A 21,733-nucleotide genomic window follows, 5' to 3' on the forward strand; every position below is an offset into this window, starting at 1 on the left:
TCAGGTTAAAAAAAAATTGCTTCATTAACTTCCTCTCCCAGCATCACCCTACGCGATATTTACAAACTATAGATCTTTTCTTTTACATTAAAAAAGAACAGACTTAATCCATCTCTATGTCAGCTTCACTGTACAATGGGGAGTATAAATATTATTGTACATTATTTACACATTTAAAAGCAAAGTATATAAAGTCAGTAGCTCAGTTCTCGATTCCCAGCGGGATTCTCTTCCGCAGTGGGAGTTCTTGGAATCTTTGTGTTCAGAACTTGAAGAGACTGATGAAGTCAAGTGGTGAGACAGAAGTGTAAGAACCTTCTGGGTCATTGGCTGTGCAAGGATGATTTGTGTCCTAAAATTACAGAGAGAAACACTTTATAATATTTATAAATGAATGAAATGGGCAATTAAAAAATTCCCAAGAATGGGAACACAGACAGACAATCACGTAACCAGTCTCGTGCTTGTACAGAAATTGAATATTGCAGAAAAGAGACACATTTTAATGAAGCTTTTCATCTTACACTCACCAGGATAAATGCAAGAATGCCAAATTTCAAACAAAACGTCTAAATTGTCACGATCGTTTGAAGTTTGACATTCATGCATTTGTCCTGCTGCGTGTAAGATGAAAAGCCTCAGCGACATGTCTCTCTCTTTACAGTAATAACCACATAGCCCTTAAGCTATCCTTCGGCTGAAGAGCTTCAACCTTCGACTTGGGTTTCCTCAAGGTGACAGCATACACTGTGCATTCCGCATCGACAGACTACTGCGTTTCAACAGCAAGTTGATTAGGCCCAGTAACCTTAGCTACAATTGGAAATAAATTCGTGCCTCTCTTATACAGCCTTTCACAAACTTTACAGCCAATGAAATAATTCTGAAGTGTAGTTACTGTTGAAAAATCTAAGGAGGTGGAAATTCTGCATAATTTCTCCATAATTTCAACAGATACTTTGGAGAGACGGCACAAACTCTCAGATATTCTATCCTGAGGGCATTTTTCTGCTGGTTTGGCAAAGTTTTAATCATATGACCATGGAGTTAATAGATACTAATCTTTGTTTTTATTAAGTGATATTGTGCAGTGGATTTAGAAAGTGTTGAGAGGGATTGCCCTGAGAATTTGGGGAACTCATTGTGCTACTTGCAATGTCATAGCAGGGCTTCCCAAACCAGGATTTGCAAGCTCCCAGGCAGCAATGGTGACAGTCGAGTGGACCCTCTGGCAGGGATATGAATTTCTCCCCACCTCCCCGCCCGCACCGCCCCCCCCCCCCCCCCCCCCCCCCCCCCTCGATGCCCTGATTGGTTGTTCTTTCAGTGCCCTGATTGGCCATTCAATTCAGCGCTCCGAGTGGCTAATCGGGGGCCTCCTTGGACGTGCACGTAATGGATGAGCTACTTCGAAAGCCTGCAGTGGCAAATGGCAGGCAGTCCTGGGATTGGTGCCGAGGCTTATTTACACACATGCACATTATTCTTAGCTCCGCGGCCCCTCAGTCTTCAAAACTATCGTGAACAAAAGCATTTGCCCCTGCTCAACAACTCCCCACACCCCAACCCGGGCCCTCGCTTTGGGGTGGCACCAATTTTCAAACATTAAAATGGGGTGACAGTGGGAATAAGTTTGAGTGACACTGTTATAGGATTTGGAAACATTTTGGGTTCTTTTACCAATCACCTTAAATCTGTGCCCTTTAGTTAGCGATCCCTCTCCAGCTAATGTAAACCCTCATGATCTTAAACACCTTTTTATAGTGTCAGCTGTGGCTCAGTGGGCAGCATTCTCGTTTCTGAATCAGAAGGTTGTGGTTTAAGCCCCAGTCCTAAGGCTTGAGCACAAAATTAAGGCTGACACTCCTATTGAGGTACTGAGGGACTGCTACACTGTCGGAGGTGCCATCTTTCAGATGAGACGTTAAACCGAGGACCCCCTTCTTTCCAAGGTGGGCACAAGAGGTTCTGGCGAACCATTTTAAAGAAGAGCAAGAGAATTCTCCCCAGAGTCCTGGCCAATATTTATCACTCAATCGACACTACAAAGACTGATTGACTGGTCATTATCACATTGTTGTTTGTGGAAGCTTCCTGTGCACAAACTGGCTGCCGCATTTCCTACATTACAATAGTGGCTACACTTCCACAGGTATTTCATTGGTTGTGAAGCACTTTAAGATGTTCTGAGATCGTTAAAAGTTGCCATAGAAATGTGAGTCTTTCTTTTTCTGACTAGTAATCCTTCTCAGATATTTTTAACTGAGGACGATCCCAACTTTTCCACATAACTGTAATAATGTAATGTAACAGATCAAGTACAATCAGAATATGTGACTTTGAGTGACTGTGTAGTTGAATGATTCTATACCATGGGAATGAGTGGATCTGTTATTTTGAAGTTTGAGGGGATGACATTTTACCAGAAGGGTCAGACCCCAGGTGTTGACAAAGCCATCAGCGTACCTTCCAGAAGAGGATGTGACAGTGTCGGCAGAACTGCAGTGTGTCCCCATACTGTTCTTTCTTTGGGTAGCATCTCCCAAGCTTAAAGTACATCTTCTTCCAGTCCAAGTGGCCTTTCTCAGATAAAATGAGACGTTTGCGAATCTAGAATTGACAGAGCAGGGAAAAGGCTGAGCAGGTCTCTCTGAAGCATGCTGAAGCATTGTATTGGGTTTCAAACTGAAACCAGGTTTTTCCTCAAGCGTTACATACCTGACGCTCTGTGAAGTGGTAGCGGCACAGTCTCTTCCAGAGAAGGCGGTCCTCGCTCAGCACTTGCAGAGTTGGAGACACCTGTCCCAGACTGACTATGTCCCTTCCATCAGACAACCTCTCCATGATGTTCAATTGCAGACACATTGGTAGGTCTGTGAGGGTCAGCCCTGTAGACAAAGGCTGCAAAACAACACATGTTGAACATAAATTGTGCCTTAAGGATCTCAAGCATAGTATAATACAGGATCGCATCCTAACTTGCAACAAGTCCCGTTCAATCATCACCCCATGGTGCTCAATGGACCTACACTGGCTCCTGATCCAGCAACGCCTCAATCTGAAAATTCTCATCCTTGTTTCCAAATCCTTCCAAGGTCTCCTCACACCCTCTCCCCATCTCTAAAACCCCTTCCAGTCCCATAGCCTTCCAAGGTCTCGTGCTGTGATCTGGCCGCTTGATCATCCCTGATTTCCATCACTCCACCATTTGTGACTATGTCTTCAGCAGCCAAGGCCCTAAACTCTGGAGTTCCTTCCCGCCACCCTCTCTCTTCCTTTCCAGGCGCTCCTTAAAACCTACCTCTCATGACCAAACTTTTTGTCACCTGTCCTAATATCTCCCAATCTGGCTCAGGGTCAAAGTTTAAAGGTGGTATAGAAATACAAATTGATATTATTATAAAATAAGGCTATAGAACATTAATTACCAGGGAATTAATTTGCCAAACTTGTTCAACAGGCCTACAAGTATGGCAAGTGTAAATGAGCAAATGGTTCAGAGGCTACAGTTGAAATAGGTTATTTTGACAGACTACAGCCTACAGAGCTGAGCGTCCTCGGTTGAGGGGCTGCAGCAGTCAATCAACTGCTTTAGGAAGGATCTGGTAAAAGTGGGATCCCCTGCCTTGCTGTGTCCATTGCTTTCATGGGTATTATTTTGAATTTTGCCTTGATGTATTCCATTCGAATTTGGAACAGAGGCCGGGATTTTCTGGCCCTGTCCCAGGCGGGACCTGTCCCGGGCGAGGTGACGTCCCAGCCATAAGTCCGTTGACTTGCGGCGGGACCACAAGATCCCAGCGGCGGGCAGGTGCGGAAAATCCCGCCCCGGAGAATCGAGTTCATAGTCTTAAAGACCTTTATAAAACGCTGGTTTGGCCTCCTCTGGAGCATTATGTTCAATTCTGGGCACCACACTTTAGGAAGGCTGCTGAAGGCTTTAGGGAGGGTGACAACAAGACTGATGAGAATGGTTCCTGGGATGAGGGACAACAGTTAGGTGGATAAATTGGAGAAGCGGAGGAGAGAAAGCTGAAAGGAGATTTGACAGGGATGTTCAAAATCACGGGGGGTATAGAGAGAAATTCTTCCCCTTGGCGGAAGGGTCAGAAACCAGAGGACCCTGATTTTACCAAAGGAGACATAGCAATATAGGATTGAGGAGCAGGAGTAGGCCATTCAGCCCCTCAAGCTAGCTCAGCCATTTGATAAGACCATGGTTGACCTGGTGGTGGTTTCAGCTCCACTTTTCTGTCTTCCCCATGACCCCCACCCCAATAACCCTTAAAAATGTCTTTTTTAGGGGCGGATAATGCACTCCAGCTGCTGTAAATTCCACCAGCTGCCTTGGAAACCATGTCCTGGGCGTCTGGATTACTAGTTTAGTGACATTTCCACTGCAGCACCGCCTCCTTCCTAAGCCATGAGGAAAACCCTTCTCTTACACAGGGAGTGGTTAGAATCTGGAATGCACTGCCTGAGAGTGTGGTGGAGGCAGGGCCAATCATAGTTTTCCAAAAGGTATTTGAATAAACATCTGAAGAGAAAACGCTTGCAGGGCAAAGGGCAAAGGGCAGGGGAGTGGGACGAGCTGAGCTGCCCTTGCAGAGAGCTGGGATGGACACAAGGGGCCAAATGGCCTCCTCCTGCTCTGTAAGCATTTTATGATTCTAGAGTCAATGTCACAGGATGTAGGGAATCCCCCTTTGGTTGTCAAAACAATAATGCTCTGAGGTACATTTCCATAGGTACAGCCATTTAAACAGTACTTCTTCTAGGCTACCAATCGCCACAGGTTTGAAAATTAGAAATTGGTGTTGGCAGGATGGTGGAATGTGGAAGGCATCACACTCTCCCAATTACATCCACACGTGATATCCACACATGCTCATTCACAATGGGGAGTCAATGAATAGCATTCAGGAATATTTTTCTCCCCTCTCTAGGTTGGTAAGTGGCCTTGCCGTCAGTTCCTTCAGCACGGACTGAGACTTTCCAATTCTGTCCACCACACCGTGGGTGGGATTCTCTGGCCCCCACCCGCCTCCGGGATCGTGCGCTCCTGCCAAAAGGCACTGGGCTTTTGGCTGTGCCGCTGAATGGCCCGCGGCGGGTCCCGTTACAACAGGGCTGGAAAATCCTGGCCCATGTGTTGCATTCCTTGCTGCGCCTCTTGGGGAAGTCGAGTGCAGAGGTCAAGGTACTTCACAAAATTTAACACTTATGGGTGAATGTGAGCGATTGGTTCTTGCCCTAGCAACTTCTGCCACGCTTCACTTGATAGCTGTGGCTCAGTAGGTGGCACTCTCACCTGTGCAGAAAATTGTGGGTTCAAGTCCCAGTCCAGGCCTTGAGCTGATAACCTAAGTTAACACTCCTCGTGTGGTACTGAGGGAGTGCTATGCTGTCAGAGGTGCTGCTTTTCACAGGAGATATTAAACTGGGGCCTTGTCAGCTGGACATAAAAGGTCCCACGACACTATATTGAAGAGCAAGAGGGGCTCTCCCCCAACCCTTAACCCAGTGTTCTGGCCACTACTTTAAACTCAATCAACATCACTAAAACAGATTATCGGGTCATTATAACATTACTGTGCACAAATTAGCTGCCACGTTTGCTACATTATAATAGTGACAACACTTCAGGAAGTACTTCATTAATTGTAGAGCTCTTTGGTAAGTCCTGAGGCCTTCAAAGGTGTTATATAAATGCAAGTCTTTCTTTATTACTATTTCATGTATAATTGCAGATTCTGATCTAGGTCCAAATAGAAAAGGTATGCCTTCCTTATTGTCTCTTGGAGTTGCTGCTTATGACTATCACTTACCCTGATGATATGAATATTATTTAGTTGCTGCTGCCAATGCATAATGACCTCCATTCTGTAGACCCAGGTGTTAATGTTTCCCACCAGTACACATTTACCCACACCATTCACCAGCGCACAGAGGGTCGTGTAGAGACTATTCAGCAGCTCCTTAATTGGTCGAATATCCTGCTGGTCTTCAAGCACTGGGCAAAACAAAAAAAAACACAAATACATGACCAAAATTTTCTTTATATTAAAAATAGATGCAGCAAAATAGTTTCACTGTACCTTGGTGGTGGTCGGTGGGGTGAGGGGATGTGGAATTTGTAGGGATGGAGGAGATTACAGAAATAGAAGTTTGAATAAATAATGCAACATTCCTTATGGCTGAATTCCAACAACAACTTGTATTTATATAGCACCTTCAGTGCAATAAAATGTCCCAAGGCGCTTTACAGGAGGATTATAAAACAAAATTTGACACTGAACTACATAAAGAGACATTAGGGCAAGTGACAAAAGCTTGGTCAGAGGTAGGTTTTAAGGAGCATTTTTAAGGAGAAGAGGGAGGCGGAGAGGGAGGCGAGGGATTCCCAGAGCTTAGGGCTCTGGCAGCTGAAGGCATGGCTGCCAATGGTGGAATCTGAGGAGGGGGGGAGGGGGGCCGCAGCAGTGTTGCCTAGACCAGCAGAATGGTCTGCTCAGATCACCCCACCAACCCTGCCCCCCACCCACTCCCCCTCAGGCCTAGCCAGGCCATTCCACCCTGTCAGACTTCCTAGGACTCCCTCCAGCCCCCTCCCCCCCCACCCCTGGGCCTGTGCCAGACCTGTCACCCAGGATCTGGGCCTGAGAGTGCAGCCGCAAACCAACCCCCCCTCCCCCCAACCACCCACCTATCAAAGCCGGGGGGACAGGTGATGCTCAAGAAACCAGAATTAGAGGAACGCTGAGATCTGGGAGGGTTCTGGGGCTGGAGGAGGTTACAGAGATAGTGAGGAGGTCAGAGCCAGGGATTTGAAAACAAGGATGGGAATTTAAAAACTGAGGTGTTTGAAATTGGTTAGTCAGATTGTCATTTTGCCAAAAGTTTGGAGAACTTCAAGAAAAATTCACCCACGCCAAATATTCAAGTATGTTAATTGCATCACCATGGCAGTGGTAAATAATGGGTCATTTCCACCCGATTGGTTCCCAGCAGGGTGGCCGACCATCCAGATTATCCAGGAATGTCCCGCAATTTGGCTTCCTATCCCCGAGTGTGAGCTTCCCGAGATGCCACTTGTCCCGAACTTGTCTCCTTTTGCCGCTGGCCAATCATTGTTGGTGTCTCCAGGTGCGCACTAGGCTGCTGTGTATGGGCAGTCCAGAGCTGGATGGGATTGCGCACACGCTGACCCAACCATGAGGGAGCAACAGCAGCACTACTGGCCGGCACTCTCCTTCTGGCTTTGACAGGTGAGTGGTTGCGGGAGAGAGGGGGAGGCGGCTGCACTCTCAGGCCCAAGTCCAGGGTAGCAGGTCTGGCACAGGCCCGGGGCAGGGGTGGGGTGGGGGGAGGTATCTAGCAGACCCGACAAGGCGGGGATGGGTCTAGCAGGCCTGTCGGGGAGGGGTGGGGGCCAGGTGAGTCCAGGGAGGCCTGAGGAGGTTGAGTGGCCTGGGTAGGCCTGAGGAGGAGGGGGTGGGATTGGTGGGTTGGTGAAGCGATCCGAGCAGGCCATTCTGCCGGTTTAGACACCACTGCCTCACTAACCACCACCCCCCCCACCCCCGCCGCCCCCACCCCAACTCCTCAGATTCGTCACCACCCACACCTCCACCCATCCCCCCTCCCCAGCCTCCTCTGGTGAGGTGTTCCTTATTTCCCAACCCCTCCTAGAGTTGGTTCTAGGTTCTTCATGGGAATCACTGGTGGAATTTATAATCACCTTCTCAGTCTTAAAGACTTCATGATTGACATATAAATGCTGCAACCACCTGACATAAAACTTCTGAAATAAAAACAAAAAACTGCGGATGCTGGAAATCCAAAACAAAAACAGAATTACCTGGAAAAACTCAGCAGGTCTGGCAGCATCGGCGGAGAAGAAAAGAGTTGACGTTTTGAGTCCTCATGACCCTTCAGCAGAACTGGTTCCAGTTCTGTTGAAAGGTCACGAGGACTCAAAATGTCAACTCTTGTCTTCTCTGCCAATGCTGCCAGACCTGCTGAGTTTTTCCAGGTAATTCTGTTTTTTGTTTTATAAAACTTCTGAATACCACCAAAATAAAAGATTGGTTCTTAAAACTAACCATCCTCCCTCAAAATAACCTTTAGCATTTTGACTATCAAAGCACTCACTCGCTTCATACTGAGCAGATACCAATGGCTCCGTTATCAATGCAGACTAAGCTACAGTCTGCTCTTTATCCCTATCTCTTGACAAGTGGATCAGCACAGAAGGACTTGCCAGAAGCATTCACTGATTTCCTAATGCCTCCTTAATGAATCCTTAACTGTGCAAGGATATGAACATTTTCCAGTTGCTTCCCATCATTAGATTAATGGGATCCCAGTTAAACAAGGAATGTGACTATAAGAATGCTTGGAAGGTGTTTTGACAATGCAGAACTCCTTTATGCAGTGACCTGAGGAATTCTGATCCCCTGGTGGTTACAGATCTGCAAAAGGTGTTACCTGTGTCAGATGCTGCAGAGATAAAATTCACAGCAAAGATCAAGTGAACAATCTCATCATTTTAATTATTGTATTAATGGGGAATAACACCTTGGGATTGAATGACTCTATTACTGCTCAAGGAGACACCAGCCTAAAACGTGCCAAGAGGTGACTGAACATTAAGGAATTGTCAAAGTGTTTGACTTTGAATATTATATAAAAAAAAATCATCTTTTTCAATTGATTACTATGTGCCAAAAAATGCATGATAGGATAGCATAGTATTTTCCTGACCCAATCTCAAGCTGGTAATGCAGGCAACATCAGTGAGACAACTGTTCAAGAAAGTCATATCATTCAAAGAAGGACCACACACTTTGTCAGACTGTAAACCTGAAATCACTCATGTGCTTCAATCCTGGAACACATGATACAGCATGGAAGGAAGCTATTCAGCCCATCATGCCCTTGCTGACTCTTTGAAAGAACTATCCAGTTAGTCTTACTCCATGCAGCTCTTTCCCCATAACCCTGCAAATGTTTTCCTTTTCGCATATTTATCCAATTCCCTTTTGAAGGTTACGGTCGAATCTGCTTCCACCGCCCTTTCAGGCAGCGCCTTCCAGATCGTTGCATTTTAAAAAAATAACTCTCATCTCCCCCTCTGGTTCTTTATTCAATGATCACTTCACACCGTTTTAGTAGAATTAATTTGAGAAGATTAGTGCTTAGAAATATTTATTTCTCTGTAAATCTTGCATTTTATTATCACAAAGCATTTAAAACAGAGAAATGGGCCATTCAGCCCAAATGGTCCTTGCCATTGTTCAGCTCCTCATCAAAACCCATCAGCATATCCTTCTATTACTTTCTCCCATGTGTTTATCCAGTTTCCCCTTAAACAAATCTATATTATTCACCTCAACCACTTCCTGTGGCAGCGAGTTCCACGTTCTCACGATTCACTGGGTAAAGAAGTTTCTCCTGATTTCCCGATTAGATTTATTAGTGATTATCTTTTACTTATGCCTCTCCTTTTGGTCTCCCCACAATCGGAAACACCTCTATATCTATGTCCATCAAGCCCATTTCATAATATGAAAGGCCTCTACGATTACTAGAGAAAAGAACCTGCACCCTATTCAATTGTTCCTGATAGACACAACCTCTCAGTTCAGGCATCATTCTAGTAAATTCCTTTTCTGTGCCCTTGCCAGTGGCTCTCTATGCTTTATACTGTGGAGATCAGTGCTGTTTGTGGTTACAGCTCACCTTTCTGTACGACTTTCTCCAGAATGTTCATGTAGTTTTTCTGGGCAATCCCACTGAGGGATGTGAGCTGGGATTTTGCAATGAGCTCCAGCAGCTGCAAATAGAAAACAATATTGGTGTCATTCTAGCACAACAGAACTATTCCTCCAGTCACTCAGCTGTTTCAGTGTGACAGTTGAGGCCACGGTAGCTCTATATTTACAGATATCCGTCCTATATCAAGACCTCCGTGTGTAAAGATGTCAAAGTTTCTAGGTAGCAGGAAATGGTAGGAGGGGCTGTTTAGTAAAGTTTAATATTATGAACTTTGGGTGCTTAGAACTCTTCAACATGAAGCAATATTTCACCGAAAATTAACTCATCCTGTTTCTCAGTTCGTACTGGGCCAATGGAAAATTGAGCAAAGCCAAGATTCAAAATTCTTGGAGTAATCGAATTATTCCACAGTTTGTTGCTGAAAATGGTTAAACTATAGAAATAGGAAAACATGAATCTTGCTGAAAAGGGAGACACATGGCTGAAGATTTTCATCTTGCACTCATCAGGACAAATGCAAGAATGCCAAATTTCAAACAATCACAACAATTTATATTACAGGAGAAAAGGGTGCCAATTGGTTGGCGTGTCAACTCCAAACGGCCAAGGCGTTGCCATGGAGAAAGCAACAGGGATTTGTAGGCTTCTCAAGCTCCCAGGTAATTCAAAAAGGCGCAAGGCAGCAAGTCTCTCTTCTCAGAAGTAGAAAACAGGAATTTCACATTAACAGACATGGACAGGCAGGATGTGTCTTTAGGACGATTGAGGTAATTAATGGTCAGCCTAATACAGGGTACAACATTTTTCAAAAAGCACCCTTCATGGGGTGGGGGGGGGGGGGTGCTGCAGCAAGGTTTCATATTAAATTATCTCTAATGGGTCAGCCCTCCATTCCAGAGTACTTTACAGTGACAGTCACAAGATTGTGGCACAAATTCATTATCTGGTTCTCAGTGCACGCAGAGGAGTTGTAATGGAAGAAAGATCAGCAATCATTTTCCCCACTCAGGCTACATTGTTCCTCATGTCACTCGAGTACAGAGCGCCACTGATGGCAAAGGTTTGCTGCTTTAATCTGTCTTTTGGCCCTTTTGATGGGAGTGCAAAACACTAGGCAATCTGTATCGGGCAAGAGAGCTGGATCACTCCAACAGTGTGGCAGGATAGGACAAGTAACCTTCAGGACTCTTCATATCCAGAACAGGCAGAATCTACTCTCCTGTTCACTTACCTTGAGTCACACTTCAAGACACTGAAGAATCACCTTAAGCGCATAAGCCAGCCTGACGCTTCAGCACCATGCTGAAGGAGTGCTGTAACTGCCAGAGATGCCATCTTTCAGATGAGACGTTAAACCAAGACTCATTCTGCCAGGTGAATGCAAAAGATGCCAAGGCACTATTTTGAAGAGGAGCAGGGGAGCTATCCCCACTGCCCTGGACAATATTTATCCTTCAACCATTGTCACAAAAAAAAACTGGTCATTATCAGATTCTGTTTGAGGGAGCTTGCTGTGCACAAATTGACGATCATGTTTGCTGCATTACAACAGGGACTATAATCCAAAAGCGCTTCAATGGCTATGATGTGCTTTGGGATGTCATGTGGTTGTGAAAGGTGCTATATAAATCTAAGTTCTTTCTTTAGAAACAAAATATAACCCCTTAACCTGAATGACACCACCAGCTCTGTTGCTCTTTCATAACCAGGAAGGATCTGGAGACGAGTGAACTTTCAGTTCACTGTCTGACCCTAAGCGGCACCTGTTGATGAGCGGAGTTAACGAGTCACAAGATACAGGCTGGAGATAGTGTGGGAGGGGGAAAAACATGGCAAGAATTCCAAACAGTTCCACTTCCATCAACACCTTTCAACCCACAGCAACAACACACTGGGATACTGTATCAGCTGCTGGCTTCGTCATTCAGCATGATGACTTGGCTTGTGATTGAAAGCCAGGGCTGCTATTGCAAAGTGTCCTGGTATGACTCCGGGTAATGGATCCCCACTTCAACTGGATAGTGACCAGCAAAAACAGATCAGTTTCAAAGGTTTGTGTATCATTAAGGTCGGCAAAACTCCCAACTGATACATAGCAAAAAAAAGAGACCATCCTTGCCTTCACCAAATAATTCAGCATTTCATGGGATTACAGGCTGTTGGTTGATGGTGAAAAGGACCTTTTAGATACAATTGCATGGCATTAACAGCACAGAAACAGCCCATTCCAAACATTTGGTCCATGCAGTCTTTATGCTCCAAACAAGCCTCCTCCCACCTACTTCATCTCATCCCATCACCTTATCCTTCTGTTCCCATCTCTCTCATGTACATACTCAGCTTCCCCTACATGGATCTATGCTATTTGTCTCAACTACTCCATGTGGTAGTGAGCTCCACATTCTCACTAAACCCTGGGTAAAGAAGTTTCTCCTGAATCCCCTATTCGATTTATTAGTGACCATCTTATACTTATGGCCCCTGGTTCTGCTCTCCCCACAAGTGGGAACATCTTCTCTACACCTACCCTATCAAACCCCTTTCATAATTTTAAAGATCTCTAACAAGTCACCCATGGAGAAAAGAGCCACATCCCTTTCAGCCTTCCTTGTTAAAGGTATTACTTTAAATTCGACATTAATCAGCAAAGGCATTGAAGAAATCTGAATCCCGCCATTTAGAGATTCAGAAAGCACATTGACATATTCGCCTATTGAACGCAGCTGGACAAAGGCAATTTCCGCTGTTGCCTTGTGTTACACTTCAAAAGGCGATTCAATTTCAGATCAGTACAATTTCCATCAGATGGAATTACTTCTCCAGTCTGTACAACGAAGGACTCATTGTAACTGCGAGTGGTCCTTGTGATGGTGTAAAATTGCAAATTAATAATAGATGAGGTGGAAATAAAACAAAAATAAAAGGAAGGCTTGCATTTATTTAGCACCTTTCATGACCACCGGTCATGAAAGTGCTGTCCAGCCAATGAAGTACTTTTGAAATGTTGTTACTGTTACAAAATAGGAAATGTGGCAGCCAATTTGCACACAGCAAGCTCCTACAAACAGGAATGTGATAATGATCAGACTATCTGTTTTAGTGATGTTGATTGAGGAATAACTATTGGCCGGAACCCTGCTCTTTTTTGAAATAGTGCCATGGGATCTTGTACATCCACTTGAGAAGGGAATTCATGACTTCTGTTTAATGTCTCATCCAAAAGGCAGCACCTCCGGCAGTGCAGCATTCCCTTGGCACTGCGCCGGAATGTCAGCCTTCATTTTTGAGCTCAAGTACCGCAGTGAGGACTCAAACCCACAACCTTCTGACTCAGAGGCAAGAATGCTGCCCATTGAGACATGGCTGAAATAACCTATCAAAGGAAAACATCCAGCTGAAACTCAACTACAATAGAACTGTAAAGACCACCTACCCTCACAACGTAGTTAAATCGTCTGGCATCAAGAATTGCAATGGAGAAGTCTAAACGGTTAAAAGCTTCGCCCAAGGTGCAATATCCATGGCGCTGGAAGAGAAGGAAGAGATTATCAATATTGTTAGTAGAGATCTGATTAATGCAGGATTGGTGAATACACTGCTGTTTATGGTGGTGGCATAGTGGTATTGTCACTAAACTAGTATTCCAGAAACCCAGGGTAATGCTCTGGGGATCGGGATTCAAATTGAATCCCACCATTTTGAATTCAATAAAAATCTGGAATTAAAAGCCTGACGATGACCATAAAACCATGGCCGATTGTCATAAAAACCCATCTGGTTCACTAATGTCCTTTAGGGAAGGAAATCTGCTGTCCTCAACTGGTCTGGCCTACATGTGACTTCAGACCCACAGCAATGAGGTTGACCCTGAACATGGGCATTAAAGATGGGCAATAAATGCTAGCCTTGCCAGCAACACCCACATTAAATGAATGAATAAATATCAAAGCAACCCGGTACTGCTCACCTCCTTGGTGCTTCCTTTGTGAACAGAAATCCAAGTCTCTTGGTGGAAATCTGAGGGTAAAGGTGAAAATAGTAGTCATTATTGAATAGCCTAAGCAAATACGCAATAGTCCCAATTGATTTTAAAGCAACATATATCTGAACATTTGTTCCCAGCAACTGTTAAATGTTGCAGTGTGACTTTACATCATTATCGACAAGCTTCAACTGACTCTGCCTCATTTTAATTAACATTTATTGTGTAGCTCTGTACAAATTCACTCGACAAAGCTAAATCTTTCAAGGCATGGGTTTCAGTGGGCTGAGTGGCCCACTTTTGCCGTCAACGTTTTATTTTACAATGTTTCAGTTTATCAAGCCCGTTTCCTCCAGACAATGCACAACACCAAACACCCTGCCAGACCCCGCTCCCGCATTCCATCCAAACAATTCATTTTTTGACGGCGGTGAATGACCACAAGTAAACCCTCAAATATGGCCAAGCTTAACCAATCACAAAGAATAAAAGGAAGCCCTTCGGCCCATCATGCCTGTGCCAGCTCTTTGTTGAAGCTATCCAACTATTTCCACAACCTTCCTCACTCTTCTCCCCCGGAGACTTGTACAACCCCAAAATATTAAACTTTGCAGAGATGTGCAAATGATATAATTTGGTAGGAAGAATGAGGAAATAGAGGGTGTATTTCTAAAAGGGGGTAAAGGAACAGAGAGACCCAGGATATATGTACATAAATTGATGAAGATACAGGACGGCTTGTGAAAGCAGTTAAAAAGGCACAAGGGATCCTTGACTTTATTAATAGAGGAAAAGAGTACCACAGCAAGGAAGTTGTGATGAACCTTCATAAGACACGCGTTCAACTTCAACTGAAGTATTGTGTCCAGTTCTTGGCACTGGACTTTGAAAAAGGATGCAAAGGCTTTAAATAGGGTGTAGAAAAGATTCACGAGAGTGGTTCCAGGGATAAGGAACTTCAGTTATGTGGACTGACTGGAGAAGCTAGGGCTATTCTCCTTGGAACAGAGGAGGTTGGGGGGAGATTTGATAACAGTGTTCAAAATCATGAGGGGTCTGGACAGAGTAGATAGGGAGAAATTGTTCCCGTTGGTGGAAGAGTCGAGAACCTGAGGACACCGATATAAGGTAATTGGGAAAAGAATCGAAGGCGACAAGAGGAAAGACTTTTTTTTTAAAAAAAACGCAGCGAGTAGTTAGAATCTGGTATAGGGAGGTGGAGGTGTAGTGGTATTGTCACTGGATCAGTAATCCGGATATCCAGGGGGAAATGCTATGGGGACCCAGGTTCGAATCCCACCACGGTAGATGGTGGAATTTGAATCCAATAAAAATCTGGAATTAAAAGTCTAACGATGACCGTGAAACCATTGCCAATTGTTGTAAAAACCCATCCCATTAGGGAAGGAAATCTGCCGTCCTTACCTGGTCTGGCCTACATGTGACTCCAGACCAGACCCACTCTTAAATGCCCTCTAAACAAGGGCAATTGGGGTTGGGCAATAAACGCTGGCTGAGCCAGCAAAGCCCACATCCCATGAATGAATAAAAAAAGTGCACTGCCTGTGTGTGTGTGTGGAGGAGGAAGATTCAATCATAGCTTTCAAAAGGGAATTGGATAAGCATTTGAAAGGAAAGCTTTGCGGGGCTATAGGGAAAGGATGGGGGAGTGGGACTAGGTGAGTTGCTCTTGCAGGGAACCACGGCTTGGCTCAATGGGCTGAATGGCCTCCTTCTGTGCTGCAACCATTTCATGATTCCAAAACAGCAAGGACAACCCATCAATGCAACTCTGACCAACTGGATTCCTCAGGTGGTTCATCCTATAACAACATATGTATGAATCATTGCATAGTCGATCAACTATATCCAATCTTCAATCCCCCTTGTACATATTTATTCATTTTTCCTTTGAAGTAGTTATTCAGTAAAGCAGTAGCTGTATTTGCTGGGAGTTTATATCACATGTCTGCTCCGCTGCACAGAAGGGAACATTCTGCTATCACTTGGGATTTATAGACTATAATACAAAACAATTTAATCTTTAAAAAAAAGTCAACATTCATAGTCCCATTCCTTACACTACAGCCTGAAAAAAAAAAATCTGAATCAAATATTTTAGCATATAAGGCTATGCTTGGATGGTAGGCAAATCAGCCTGAGATTTCACGGGTCAGATTAACCCAGGCCAGAAAAACACATAAACAAGCTTTAAGACAAAGTGGCCCTTAAATAAAAAATCATAGTATGATACGGCACATTTAGGCCACTGTGCCTGTGCCAGCCCTTTGAAACTAAGGGCCCTGACCAGAAACCCCTTCAAACCATCTACCTTTGGTACATTTAAAGATTTACATGGATAATACCAGAACTAGGCTTTTTTCTGAAAAAGTGAAGGCTAAGAGATGACCTGATGGAGGCCTTTAAAATTTTAAAGGGGATTGATAGGGTAGACAAAGGGAAGATGTTTCCACTTGCAGTGGAGACCAGAACTTAGTGCCATAAATATAAGATAGTCATAAATAAATCCAATTGGGAATTCAGGAGAAACTTCTTTACCCAGAGAGGGTGGCGAGAATGTGGAACTTGCAACCACAGGAAGTAACTGAGATAAATAGCATAGATACATTTAAGGGGAAACTAGATAATTACATGAGGGAGAAAGGAAGAGGATATGCTGTTAGGGTGAGACCAGAGGGGTGGGGAGGAGGCTCGTGTGGAATATAAACACCAGTCTGGACCTGTTGGGCTGAATGGCCTGTTTTTGTGCTGTACACGCCACGTATGGCCTTGATATTAAAAATGCCACATCAGGAATATCCTTAGAGTTTCTGGGGTGTAAGTGTATGCAATCCCCATTTACACACAATCAGAGTTCTCATTGCATTTCTGGCTAAGTAATGGTGGTGGTAGAGTGGGAGTAACTCTGAGGAGGTTCCAGGCCTATGACCCAAAAGGCAGTGGCAGGCCTGATAAACCAGACACTTAAACCCCCTGACAGCAACCTGTTTATCTTCTCCCTCCCCCAACACCGAACATGACAGCAGCAATCTAATCTCAGGGTAGCCAAGACGGAACAACACTGACATAATCCCATCAGCCTAATCTCTCAGGAGCTTTGAAACATTTTTAGATAAGGTCAACAGAATCAGTACTGCTTCCCCAGGACAGCTCCATATCCATCCCCTACTGTCCACCTGCTGGGAGGTAAAGAAAACTTCAACAATACATATTTCACATGGCAATTCCCCAGTGAAAATAGCAAAGAAAGAACTTGCATTTGTGTAGCACCTTTCAGGGCTTCACTTTATGCTTTACAGCCAATGAAATATTTTTTGAAGCGCAGAACTGCTGTAATCTATGGAAATGTGGCAGGAAATTTGCACACAGCAAGCTCTCACAAACAGCAAAGGGATAATGACAAGGTAATTTACTTTTGTGACATTGGTTGGGGAATAAACATTGACCAAGGCACTGCAAAGAACTCCCCTGCTCTTCTCATAAACAGTCCCATGGAATCTGAGAGGGCACAGACGGTCTCAGTTTAATGTCTCAGCCAAAAGATGGGCATCTCTGACAGTGCAACATTCCCTCAGGACTGCACTGGAGTGTCAGCCAAGACTTTGTGCTCAAGTCTCTGGAGTGGAACTCGAACTCACAACCTTCTGTCTCAGAGCCTCATATCCGACTCAGACAGAAGCCTGTGGGAATACGTAAATCAGATGGGTCCAACTCTAGTTGTAGGACTCCGCTGCAGATTTGGTGTTCCACTCAGCACTGGACTGCCAAATCTGTGGCCCTGAAAGGGAGGTGTCTCCAAATGGGGAATGAAAATGCTTCTGGCACTGATTGTCATGGGGTCAAGAGCAGTCATTTAACGAAAAGGTCACAAGAACACAAGAATTAGGAGCAGCAGTAGGCCATTCGGCCCTTTGAGCCTATGCCACCATTCGATAAGCTCATGGTTAATCGGAATGTGGCCTCAAGCCACTTTCTTGTCTGTCCCCCATAACCCTTGACTCCCTCGTCAATAAAAATCTGTCTAACTCAGTCTTGAATGTATTCAATGACCCAGCCTCCACCACTTTCTGGGGAAGAAATTCCACAGACTAACATTACTCAGAGAAAAAAAAAATTCCTCCTCATCTGAGTCTTAAATCAGACACCCCTAATTTTTAGACAGTGTCTCCTAGCTCTTGACTCCTCCACAGGGGGAAAACATCCTTGTAGCATTCACCCTGTCAAGTTCCCTCAGGATCTTATATGTTTCAATAAGACAAGCAACAGAGGGGACAACACTGGTTCAGTTTGCTTGTTCTGTATCTTCACACCCTTTTCCTTGGAGGATAGTGTAGGAGGATTTGATTAACTACCCGAAGGGCCATATCATGAACACTCGTTCCTTCACCATCAAATCCTGGAATGGGATTTGAACCTAGGGCCTCCCAGCTCAGAGGCAGGAGCGCCACCAACTGAGCCATAACACCTCCGCTGTTGTGATGGCTTGAGGTGATATTTTGGTGGGCAAATCTGGATAGTTAATTGGCCATTATCACATTGCTGTTTATAAATTGGCAGGCACATTTCCTTTGTTATGCGAGCAACCACACTTTAAAATACTTCACTGGTTGCAAAGCACTTTGATATGTCCTGAGGTGTTGTGTAAATGCAGGTTCCTTCTTCAAACTGAAATACCTAACAAAAAAGAATCCTATTAATGTGCTCAATTCTTCTCTAATGGAGGAGGATAAGCATTGTAGCCAACTCTTCCCCAACTACCACTGCCATTATGGGAAATTCCAGCGGGTAGAACATTATCCAAAGAGAAAACTACACCACGTTCTCAAAGGATGGGTTTGGAGGATAAAAGTTATGCTTTAAAGAGATCATTCATTTTTAACATTTTGAAGTGTACTCAAAGACAGACGAAAACTTACATTGGATCTTCGTATTGTTATTCAGGAGGTCCTTCTTTCTCTTCTTTGTCATCACGTCATAGCCAACGCTGTTCAAAAAGTTCTCCTTATTAAACTCCTCTTCATCACAGAAACTATGTAAAGACAAAGGTCACACATGAACTGAACTGTAAGATAGCACAAAACATGACTCATTAAAGTTGAGAGGAAATGTGTTTTGCTTCTGGTCATGGTGAGGAAATAAAAACCCATCAACATGTTTTTATTTCTCATTGCTCTGTGGGGGAGGAAGGGTGCACAAGATACAAAAACCACAGCCTGATTTCTCCAGTTCTGAACAAGAGTGTGCAGAGAAGCTTGATCGGAGCACGGAACGGGAGATTCTGGACACGTCTCACAAACTTCTTAAGCTAAAGATACACAATTGCAGAAAACTGCATAGAATTCACTGCCCAGAAACAAGGCATCTGACCTAACCTAGGGTTGCCAGCCCTCCAGGAATTGAAGATAAATCTCCAGGAATTGAAGATAAGTCTCCAGGCCAACCCAGGAGAGAAATCAGAGGGACATCAGAGAGGGAGACAGGGAAAAATCAAAATTCTTTTTTCTTTGAACACTTCTTGGTTCCAAAAATATTGGAGATGACAGAAAAGTCTGTTTGACTGAAATTAACCAGTCAGATAACATGAAGTCTTTTTGCTTTCCAATGGGCCTGGGGAAGGAGCAGGGGTTTGAATAATAAACAGGCTGGGTGACCAATGGTGGGTGTGTAGGGGTGGGGTAGTTAGAGGCAGGAGGGCATGTGACAAAATCTCCAAGGATGTGACTAGAGTTGCACTGCCCACCCAACCCTATACTGGTATTTATGTGGCATCTGAGCCTCAACTTGCTCAGGTAGCAACACTAGACTTTGCTCCAACTAATATAAACCCTTTCAAACCAGTTAACTGCCAATCCATGCCACTTAATAGTTGTAAAAGGCATTGAATGTCAGCTCCGTGGATTCAATTTGGGACCAGCCTTTTCTCTAACCAGCTCCATTTCAGAGTTGGTTTCAATAAAAGGTGAATTTTCTTTTACTATTGTATCAATTTCCACCAGATTTCCAAGGTCTTTGTGTGCTGATGAATTAACTTTTGTTTCGACAAGTCTTTGTTCCTACAAGTTAAACCCTTTCTTACTTCAGAATCTGATACACAAATATAAGAGGATGAAATTTCACACTGGCGCACTCTATAGATTGGAACAAATTGTTCTGTGAAGTGATGGAGGTTAAAGTGAAGAGGGTTCTGTAGTCACGCAAAACACGTGACAGAAAGGAATAGAAGGATGTGCTGATAGGGTGAGATGGAGGGGAGTGGGAGGAGACTCGTGTGAAGCATAAACACCAGCAGAACCAGTTTCAAATCTTCAAAACATTTGTTGCTCTGACGAGAAGAAGAATTACATGGCCTTATAGTTTGAATAATCCTTAGCACTTTTTGTTTTTAAAGGTTATTATTATTGTGGGGGTGGGGGTGGGTGGGGAGTACAAGATTCTAAACAGACATGTCAATCTGTAGCCACAAGTCACCACTCAGCAGGAAAAGCTGGTTCTGAACAGCCAACCACATGCAGGTTATTTATAACATTGATCCGCGGCTTGACTTAGACAGTCCCATGTCTGTAGAATGAGCTCAATAAGATTTGAAAAACAAACATCACCCTGCAGAACAGAGAATGCAATAAAACTGCACACACAGGTCCTCCTGGCTCCAGCCAACTCTTTCCATTCTATACTTATCCAGAGTAACTAGCTGGAGGCTGCTGCAAAAGACATTTGAAAGATGTTACCCAGCAGCCTGTAAACTGGCTCCCTGGCAGTCAGCCAGCCAACGTCGAGAAATGCAAAAGAGACTGGCATACAGTGGGTCTGTGGAGGGAGCGGGGGTGGTGGGGGTGAGAGGGGGAATGAAACAAACTGAAAGGAAGCAACTGCTTTCAAAGTGCGATTTGATGTCCTATCAGTCCTCGTCTGTCAATGTAAATCGTGTCACTCATTATAAAAACTGTGGTATTCCCTCGTCTTAGGAACAGGAGGCCATTCAGCCCCTCGAGCCTGTTCCATCATTCAATCAGATCATGGCTGACCTGAATCTTAACTCCATTTGGCCATCTGGGTTTCATAACCCTTGACACCCTTATCCTAAAAAAGATCTATCAATCTCAGGTTTGGTGTTTTCACTTGACCAGCAGCCTTAATAGCTTTTTGGAGGAAGAGGGTTACAGATTTCAACTACCCTTCATGTGAAGAAGTGCTTCTTGACATCACCCCTGGATGGCCTGGCAGAAATTTTAAAGTCCCCCCACCACCGCCATGAATTACCCCCTCCCCACACCCCCCAAAAACCCTTCCCAAGAACATTTATATTTGCAGTATCATTGCCCAGCATGCAATGCATCAAAGTAAATGTGCTTCCTCCGTAAATTTATATGTTTGCCAAAGAAAAAAGTGGGGAAAAATTAATCATCTTGAGAAAATATTTTAATGTTTTGGCACGATATAAAGTGAGAGGTTTCCACCCCTTTCCTGTAATCCTACCTCACCATTGAGGCAGGAGTGGACTCCAGCATGTTCTGTAAACAGTGCTTGTATTTGATGATTTTTATCATGACAAATATAAAATCTTAACAATTCAGAAATCTTTGGAAAAGCCAAAAAAGCGACCGTATTTCAAAAGTAATATTTTAGGAACTCTTTTGAACCAACCTTAAAGGACATCATGTAGTGTTATACTGTATATGTTCTTGGGAATGTGAGCATTGCTGGCTAGGCCATCATTTATTGCCCATCCCTAATTGCCCCTTGAGAAGGTGGTGGTGAGCAGCCTTCTTAAACCGCTGCAGTCCGTGTGGTGTAGGTACACCCACAGCGCTATTAAGAAGGACATTCCAGGATTTTGACCCAGCGACAGTGAAGGAATGGCGATATATTTCCAAGTCAGGATGGTGAGTGGCTTGGAGGGGAACTTCTAGGTGGTGGTGTTCTCATGTGTCTGCTGCCCTTGTCCTTCTA

General features: G+C 44.3%; 1 protein-coding gene across 2 annotated transcripts in view; it reads right to left on the minus strand.

Annotated features, from left to right (window-relative positions):
* Window positions 1-21,733, minus strand: part of fbxo32 (F-box protein 32) — a 24,140-nt gene continuing 2,407 nt past the window's right edge. For both annotated transcript variants that reach the window (XM_041189773.1, XM_041189774.1), the window contains exons 3-10: window positions 18,700-18,812; window positions 13,748-13,797; window positions 13,214-13,306; window positions 9,745-9,838; window positions 5,829-6,013; window positions 2,719-2,901; window positions 2,467-2,610; window positions 1-352 (exon numbers count right to left, since the gene is read on the minus strand). In XM_041189773.1, coding sequence (XP_041045707.1) covers window positions 263-352; window positions 2,467-2,610; window positions 2,719-2,901; window positions 5,829-6,013; window positions 9,745-9,838; window positions 13,214-13,306; window positions 13,748-13,797; window positions 18,700-18,812 — 952 coding nt within the window. In that variant the 3' untranslated portion in view covers window positions 1-262. The remainder of the gene's footprint in view (window positions 353-2,466; window positions 2,611-2,718; window positions 2,902-5,828; window positions 6,014-9,744; window positions 9,839-13,213; window positions 13,307-13,747; window positions 13,798-18,699; window positions 18,813-21,733) is intronic.

Source organism: Carcharodon carcharias, chromosome 6 (genome assembly GCF_017639515.1).
Source record: "Carcharodon carcharias isolate sCarCar2 chromosome 6, sCarCar2.pri, whole genome shotgun sequence".
NCBI lineage: Eukaryota > Metazoa > Chordata > Chondrichthyes > Lamniformes > Lamnidae > Carcharodon > Carcharodon carcharias.